The 8,959-nt window shown below is 46.2% G+C and overlaps 1 protein-coding gene across 2 annotated transcripts in view; it reads right to left on the minus strand.

The window, feature by feature from the left end:
* Positions 1-8,779, minus strand: part of dlgap1b (discs, large (Drosophila) homolog-associated protein 1b) — a 44,750-nt gene extending 35,971 nt beyond the window's left edge. The window contains exons 1-2 of one of the 2 annotated variants that reach the window (XM_071516903.1): positions 7,697-8,779; positions 5,137-5,351 (exon numbers count right to left, since the gene is read on the minus strand). In XM_071516903.1, coding sequence (XP_071373004.1) covers positions 5,137-5,351; positions 7,697-8,779 — 1,298 coding nt within the window. The remainder of the gene's footprint in view (positions 1-5,136; positions 5,352-7,696) is intronic. The other variant, XM_071516904.1, reaches the window with a different exon arrangement.
* Positions 8,780-8,959: the final 180 nt, after the last annotated feature.

Consider the following 8,959-nt stretch of genomic DNA (forward strand, 5'->3'; position numbering starts at 1 on the left):
AACTGCAAAGTACTTGGCAGAGTGTATGAACCCAAAAGATAGAGATCAATCCACAATTGCTTGAGGAGACACCCTTATCTAATCAACAAGCACAGTACTATCAAGGAACACTCACAGTAGCTTAGGTAGTCCGTCCTTGAAGCACCTTCTAAGCACTTTCTAAACACTTAACAGTGAAAACACTCAGATGCATAGAGGAGGGAAGGGGAAGTGTGTGTGTGTATGTGTGTGTGTGTGATCCACTGAATTTAGAGACTTTCACATAAAAATGTAGAAGACAGATAGGCAGAAACACAAGAACACACACGAAAACACTCGCACAAACACATTCTCTCTCCAAGGAAGATGAATAGGTGTCTCATTAGCTCTCACCTGCCTCCGACAAGCAGGTGGGCTATCGCTCAGCACCTTCACGCCTGTGTGCATGCGTGTGTGGGTGTGTGTGTTACAGAGTAGTTGCATGCAAGCTAAACAATTCATTAATCAGGGGAAATAAAAACCTAAAAAGCTGACTTGCTTTCCTCTCTATGAACTCAGTGGCCTACTAAACAAACTTACTGGGAACAAAGTGTATGGAAGGAAATGAATACAACCGAGAATAGAAAGTCTATTCTCAACCCAACCGTGAGAAGCAAATGTCCAATAGCCCCTTTATTTCTCTCTCTCTATCTCTCTCTCTTTCTTTTGTGGGTACATACAAAACGTTCGCACACACACACACACACACACACAAACACATACTGTACGCGTACCCATGCGTACACACATATACACACACACACACACACACACACACACACACACACACACACACACACACACAACTCTTATGACTCTCTCCCTCCAGGTCCAGTCTGCTTTAATTATGTATGTCCTCCTTAAAATAGAGCGTGGTTACCACAGCGAAGCGAACTGGATTACTCATTCTTGGATGGAAGAAGGGATGGAGCGAGGGAAGGAGGCGGGGGGGGGGGGGGGGGGGGTTGGTGGGGGGTGAGTGAAGAGATAGGGGTGGCGATTTTGGATGTACGGGTTACTGTGCACCTCAAAGATGGCTTATTTTGAAAACTCATCTCCACGCAGCTAAATGAGTCTCCAGGCTATTTAACATGGAATAGAATCTAATCAGAGCTACTGTATAAAAGCAAAGCCTGTCAGTGCTTACTCAGCTATGTACACGCTTACACTTGCTGGCACATTATTATTTTTTTTTTTAAAAACACAGTTCATTCTTTTTTAATATGAGGCTTCGAGATGAGGTGTCTCGTAGTGGCAGTAGGGTTTTCCTGCATGTTTCTCAATCTGTTGGGTTGGCAGCCAAGAGTGGGCTGTGATATGTGTTGACAGGTTCACAGAAAAATAACAACTTTAATACACAAATACTCTGTTAATTAACATTTTCTGACCTGACTTTATGACCAAAGCAAAATTTGTCATCCAGCCAGTGCAAAATCAGCTGTTTCAACCCACTCTGAGGGGTTAGCCGATGATAGAAATGATTAGATATGAATTTAAAAATTTAACCGAGAATAAAAAAAATCAAAATAAAAATGTATATCCCAAACCTCATGGATTGGCTTGAATCGTCCATTTCAACCACCTGGGCTCTGTGATTTTGGGTGATGCACAGAAGAATGAAGCGAAGGAAAATCTCTATCTATCTACACCAGTATCTCTATCCATATCTCTTCTCATTGTCTCATATCTTGAACTCCCTGTGGGCTTGATTATAGTGAGGAAGAAGGATGCCTATTGCGGCAACGTGACTGGGAGACCTAGCCTCAGTGCGACCTGAGGAGGGAGGTCAGCATGTCCCAGGGTGCCCGTCCATGGAACAAGTGCCATTAATGAACACATGTTCCCCTCGGCCAGTCAGCCGTCAGGTCTGCAACTGTCTGCAGATTTTACTGCACTACAGGGTGTTCTTACAATCCTCCAGCTAGATCTCTGTTTTGTTTTCTTCTGTCTTCTTCCCTGTCTTCTCCATCCTGTAACTTTGTCTTCCTCTCCTGTCAGCCTCCTCCTGCTTCCGCACTTGGGAACTTCTCTCCCCGCATCTCCCCTTTCCCCCATTTCCTTCTACCTTCTCCTCTTTCTTACTTCTGTCTCTTTCTCCTCCTCTCAGTCTCTGACAGTCTTGAGAGTGATGAGTGTGGTTGGAGGGATGGAGGAACAGAAGGATGGAGATGTGATTACTGCAACCTATTATTCAGGATGTCTGTTCTCGGAGAGAAATAAAAAAATAAACACGATAAAATCTAGGCCAGAAATAAATGAGTTTGCAGCAAACAGGAAAAGATGGCTGTTAGCGAGTGAGTGAAACATGAAAGCATGTCATTTTCTCCTGAGCTTGTTTGTCTGTTTCTCTGCAAGGAATAATCCTAGCCATTTAAACACATGCTTTATCTGTGCACTATGTGTTTTAATAAGTAAGGTTGAGTAAGGCTAGCATTGGGTGAGTCTAAACAAATCCTGCAACTTGTCAGGAACAATGCTTCACCAAGCAAAGACACAATCGTCAAAAATAGGCTCTAAAACATATGGAACAATGTAGCTGATTATTTAATCATTGTGGAGTGTAACACAGACTTGTGCCAGCTCCCAAACGCACAGTGTGAAAACAAGATGTCAGCTGCTCCTGTCTCATTCTCTATCTCCAATGTGCAGCACTGCAGTTTGGTTTGTTCCATTGGGTTCCATCAGATGATGATGGCATTCCCCGGGCCAAATTCAAGTCATTAGTGGGCCCCAAGCTGCACCACTCGCACTTAAGTGTGTGTGTTTGTGTGTGTGTGTGTGTGTGTGTAGTGTGTGTGTCTGCAACCAGTCACGATAACTGAGCATCCAGGGATTAGAAACATTGGTGTTCTCCTCATCTCTCTGTATATTACACAGCTAATCATTTACAGCCCTGTGCTGCAATATAACACTTTGTTTTTGTCAAATTGCCTTTGTGTGTGTGTGTGTGTGGGTGGGTGGTGGGTACATATCTGTCTGCATGTGTGTGCACTCAGCTTAAGGTTAATTATGCTGTCAACCTGTCATATGAGATAATTATGTATTCAGACATATTACTGCATCAGTTATGAGCTGTCATGTCCAGTACAGTTGAGAAGATGGTGGACGGACATACATTTTTTAAAGGTAAAACATTAAATCTGAAATCAGCTGGTAGTGTTACCTGCTGAGGAAAATCAAATTTTGGATTACATTTTTTCATTTTCCCCACTAGGTAAGGAATTCTCAAAGGCCCATTCCACTGAAAAACTCAATTTTCCAGCTTTCTGCTTGGTTATGAGGCATTTAGTCTGTAAGTTGGTATGAAGGAATATTGAAAATTAGGGTTTGTGATATTTTAAATAAACTTTCTATGACCAAAACTTGCTCCTTGTGGTTGTAAAATCGGCTTAGAATTGGGTAAAATTCTTGACACATTTACATCAAGAATTATGGCAAATAACACCCTCCTTCTCACTGTGCAAGTATAACCGATCTGTTGTTGTGACTGCAAGCTAGACGGTTACTTTTGAGAAGCTGATTATTACTAATTAAACATAGCAGATAGTCATCGTGTCAATCTGCACAAAGCCCAAGAGGACAATTTACCGTGAGCTTGACTATTTCATTGGCAAGCATCTGATGCCATTCCTTCAGTCAACTCAAATAAGCAACAATCTGCAAGAAGCCACCGCTGATTATTTACAGTTAATGTTAGCTTCCATATGCTAGCGTCTGTCCAACATGTCCAACACTGTTAACAATTAACATGTGTGGTCATCTCCAGTGATTGTCCATCACTTGTCAATCAAAGCTCTGTTGTCAGCACTATCTAGTACCTGTCCTGATAGCTGTGGGTGTACCACAGCTATCAAGACAGGTACTAGATAATGAAAATGTTAAAATGCACAAACTGAATTTAAAGTCACCAACATGGTTCTTGAAATTCAGATGGTTTATTCCTTCAGAATGAAGGAAAGAGAAGTCAGAAGTGTGAAGTCAGACGTCTGAGTTTTACCACTGAGCGTCTTGTGTTAGCCACGTTAAAAGGTTCAGTGGACTTCAGTGTGAACAATGTAGTCAACTTGATGTGATTCAAGACTTTGTTGAATCAGAAACCCACTTGCTGGGTTCTAATACTGTTGAATATTTTATGAACACACACTGTGAAAGGAATCTGCTGCTGCACCAAGAATGCCTTTTGCAACAAAAAAACAACTTCATAAAAACCGTCAACTTATACAGCTCGGCTTTTAACCTCAGATCTTTCAGAAAAGGAAAAAAAACATTGCCTTGGGGGAGAGAACGTATTTACTGATGTTTACAACCCGCAGTGCATATCTGAAGAATATGGTATTTATTTTTATAGAGATTTCAGTACGTGAACAGACATCATGTATTTTCATTTATACCATAGTCTGTTCAATGTGTGTGTTTGATCATAAAGATACAGAGGCTAACTATGAAGATAGAAGTGTGTGTCTGAGTTGTAAACACAGGACAGGTAATTAAGCTGGGGCCACTGAGAATCAGACACTCACAGACAAACAAAACCGCTGCCAGGCAGGCGCCTGCCTGCACCTGACACTGGCTGCTTCCATCTGTCTAGGTCTCTCTCCCTCTTTCTCTTACTCTCTCTCTCCTTCTCTCCCTCTCTGTTGGTCTGTTTCACTCAAACAGCACATTCAAATATGCATGCTGAACATGTAAAACACTGTGAATGTAAACAAGGATATAAAGGCAGGAGTACAGTTACGTATCAATTCAACCAGCATGAAGAGAATCCGCACACTATACTTCACAAGAGGGAAAAAAAGAGGTATCCATAAATATATTTTATTACATGATGCTCAGGTTCTGTACAAACTTGAGGACTTTGCACTTTAATTTTTTATTAACGTCATGTAATATTATATGTTTTTGGATACTTCAGTGAAAAGGACTTTTTCCTCTTGTTAAATAGTAGATTCTCTTCATGCTGGTTGAATTGATACGTTCCTGGAGTCTAGATGACTTTTAAGTGTGCGCAACAGCCTTGTGCATCTAAGGAGAACAGTTACACCATACACAAACACACACACACAAACACACACACACACACATATGCATGCATAGTCACAGATGTCATGATGTACTCACTTGAGCGTGGTCATCTCAGTGAGGGACGGCTGAGTGGCCTTCAGGTAGCTCGCCCGCCGCGCCTGGACCTTCGGCGAGGGTTTGGGACTGCAGTCCGAGTCGCCGCTGTCCTCCTCGGCCATGGCCTTGATGTAACTGCCGCTGCGCATCCTCCGGCATGGGATCTCGTCGTCTTTCCCCAGCGGGGAGAAACCGCTCCACTCATCCTGAGGCACCTGGAGAGGCGAGGGGAGATAAGGAGAACGAACAGAAGTCACCCTCCAGACTTCAGTGCTCGTACACAAGTACACAAGAAAACAGGAAGACACGAAAGTGCTGAAGCATTCTCTTCCCTGGCCTGAAGTAAACACCTGCATGGCACAGTGCACTTCATGCCATAAAAAAGAAAGATAGATAGTAACAGCATCGGAGCGAGGCCTGCCCTTATCGTACCATAAGGCTGTGAGTGCCGGTGGCCTTCTTTTGTCTGTCCTTGAACGCATGCGGCATATCAAAAGCAGGGAGTTAATTGTTTTGACAAAATGTTGCAGTACCCCGGCCCCTGTCTGCTTTTCTGACTTTTCACACACACTAATGAACGTAAAAAAAAAAAAGAGGCAAAGCTATCTCCCAGCCCTAATCTAAAAGAGAGAGAGTGAAAGAGAGGAGATTGAGAGAGAGCAAAACAAAGGAGGTTTTGTTCAGCAGAACCACTGCAGTCCCAATGTGAGTGGCTGTTAGGGCACCAGCTCTGAAGTGAAAGAAATGAGATACAGAGTGAGAAAAAAAGTGCGTGAGAATCATTCAACACACTGGTAACTAGGAAACCAAGCCGACCTTGACGTCAGGGGCAACCAGCGACAGACCATGTTAACATCTTGGGACAGACAAGGTCTGCGATGACATCGAAAACATTTATTGTTATTTATAATGAAGTTGAGTTTCAATGGCAAGCTGATATATGAATGCTAACCCTATTATACTAGCAGCACAGGGCAGAGTATTAAAGATGCTCAACACATTCTAACCTTTGACCGTTGCGAAAGTGCATGAAAGGGTTTGGCATTAATTTGAGTGTGCGTATGCGCATGTATATGTGTGTGTGAATAGCAAGGACTGGAATACAGAATCACATCCCAGCAGGGGAAGGAGAGAACACGTCAAGTTCTTGTTTTAAGGATTCAAAAAACGTCTGCGTACTAACTCGTCGGGCTGCTCTCTTTAAAAGCCAGTTTTTCCTTTCCTCTGTCTTTCAAGAAAAAAGCGATGGCTCTTTCAGGCTGGGAGAAATGTTGCCGTACAGCAGCGACAACATCCCTCCTTGATCTGCTCGCTCCGTTTTCCAGGCTGTTAAAATGCACGGCCACATAGAACTTTCTCTCTGTCTTTTATGCTCCCACTCTCACTTCCTCCCTTTTAGTTCCTCCGTCCACACCTTCCTTCCATTGCCCTTACTTGCTCTTTCTTGGTCCTTTTTATGCAAACACGCATTCACATGTGCATATCCTCCCTTTTTTTCTTTCTGCCTTGCCTCTCCCTCTGCCATCTCTCTCTCCTCAGGCTCATATTTGCAGCTTACCCCGATGTGAGGAAATGTATTCAAGCTGAATCGCTTCCTCTTTTATATTTTCCCAAACAGAGAAAGAGAAGGGCGATGGGGTGGACTTGGTGCGTACGTGTGTGTGTCTTTGTGTGTGTGTGTGAGCTACTGAGGCTGTGGTGGCGGCGGTGGTAGTAGCAATGGTGGTGTGTGTATGAGAGAGAGGGGGGTGGGGGGTGGGGGGGTGCAGTGTGGCCATGGGGCTCAGGCATATGTGCTTTTCTTTCCAATCGTTGTCTGCTCACCTCTGGCTCTCTCTGATCTCACAGTAGTACCCTGCTCTTGCTCTATGGATAGACACATGCACAGAAACACACACAGCAACACACACACACACACACACACACACACCACCACTGCTACTATCACTGCCGCCACCACAGCCTCAGTAGCTGCTGAAATGTGGTGCTGAGTGGCAATTCTCCATCTAAGCTTTGAAAACATCTTCTGGCATTGGTGTTTCTGAAGGCCAAAGTACCTCTGCTTGTATACAGTATAAAGAAATGTTGGTTCAAGCTGCATGTGCCTGGCCTCTTAGACACTGGCTGTAAAATCAACTTAGAACTTGACTTATCTAACAGAGTAAGTGCACAGGCTTAGTGAACATCCTGACTTTTGACATACACAGTACAGCCGTGTAGCAGTAGTGGCATAGACATCCACATGCTCATGTATGGCAATTTCCATGCACATGGACACAGGCACAGAAGAGCAGTGATGACATGTGATGAGTGGACATAGAGTTTTATGGTAATACAAGGATAAAGTGACCGGAAGATCAGATTGACGGGATGAGGTCCGGGCCACTGCCTCTCCACTCATCCTCTCTCCAACTCCAAGAGAATGTGCAGGCAGGCAAACACGCATATACACAAATACACACAGATAGACACAAAAACACGTGAGCATGCAGGAGCAACTGGGACCTGAAGACGCATGCGGCATGAGATGCGAGAGGCGGGGCTGTTGTAACAGTCCTACCTGTAGGAAGTGGCAGGTGCGTCCCTGCTCGGCTTTCACTAGAGCTTTATCTAGGTTGACTGAGGCCTTCTGGTAGACCTCTCTGGCCCTGCTCACCGTCAGAGTAGAAGACCATGAACTCTTCTTCAGCTGCAGTTGGCCGTCCAGCCCGCCCACCAGCGGCAGCCCCCCACTGCTGCCCCCAGAGCACGTCGAGCACTTCACGTCGTTGTTGCTGCGCGACGTCTTGAGAGAGTGGGCGCTGATGGTGTTGTAGGACTCCATGAAGTACTGCGACTGGGACTTGTCCGGGCGGCGCCCCATGGTCATCACCCCAGTGGGCGGGCCCCCACCGCTGCCCCCGTGCTGGTGGTGGTAGAGACACATCTCCCGGTCGAGCGTGTCGTCTGAGCTCCAGTAGCCTGAGATGGCAGAGCGCATCTTAGGCTCCGACTTGGAGCGGTCTTTGCTCTTGCCGCGCTTGCTGTGCTTCAGGGTGCCAGAGCAGGAGGGCGGGTCATCTGGGCTGGCTTTGCCGCCATTCATCCTCCCGCTTCCCCCTCCCCCGGACCCTGAGGGCCCCTCCAGGGAGTGGGACTTGGTGAAGAGCTTCTGGACAGAGTGGACCAGGTGGCGGATTCGTCCGGGGCTGTCGCTTCGCTGGTGCTCCACTGCAGTGCGTTTGTACTGCAGTGTGTGGTATCCGTCACGCCGCACCGGTGCCTGGCGCTCAAACTGCTCCAGCAGGTTAGGAGGGATGCGGTTGTTATTTCCACCAGCACCACCACCTCCTCCACCTCCTTTACTGCTCCCTGTTGGCCCCCCAGTGTAAGGCACCACAGCGCCACACTCCTCTTTAAGCTCATGATGGGAGCTGTAGTGTCTGCGCGGGAAGGTGCAGCTGGCCAGATCAGTGTAGGCACCGCACTCGGACTGGAAGGAGTTGCGCTGAGCGTAGTAGGGGTGGTCAGCGGGGTGAGCGTCCCCGGGGTTGAGGAAGTAGGGTCGGCGGTCCGTGTGCCCCAGGGTCATGGAGTCGTAAGAGGGGTCGCAGGTCACCGTGTGGTGGTGGCTGCGGCTGCTGGACAGGCCTTTCATCGTCATCGCGGCCGGGTCGACGTGCACATCCAACTGCTGCCGAGGGAAGTCTGCACAGGCACCAAAACTAGCTCTACAGAGAAACACACCGCCATGAGGAAGAACAGACAAACAAACAAGTAGGAAGAGAGACAGACACAGAAAAGAGAATTATAAATACCTCATATTTGCATACACTCACAGCAC

The sequence above is a fragment of the Centroberyx affinis genome, unplaced genomic scaffold (assembly GCF_046629955.1).
Source record: "Centroberyx affinis isolate AG114_WGS23_722 - 3 ecotype Tasmania unplaced genomic scaffold, CSIRO-AGI_Caff_v1 ptg000436l_1, whole genome shotgun sequence".
NCBI lineage: Eukaryota > Metazoa > Chordata > Actinopteri > Beryciformes > Berycidae > Centroberyx > Centroberyx affinis.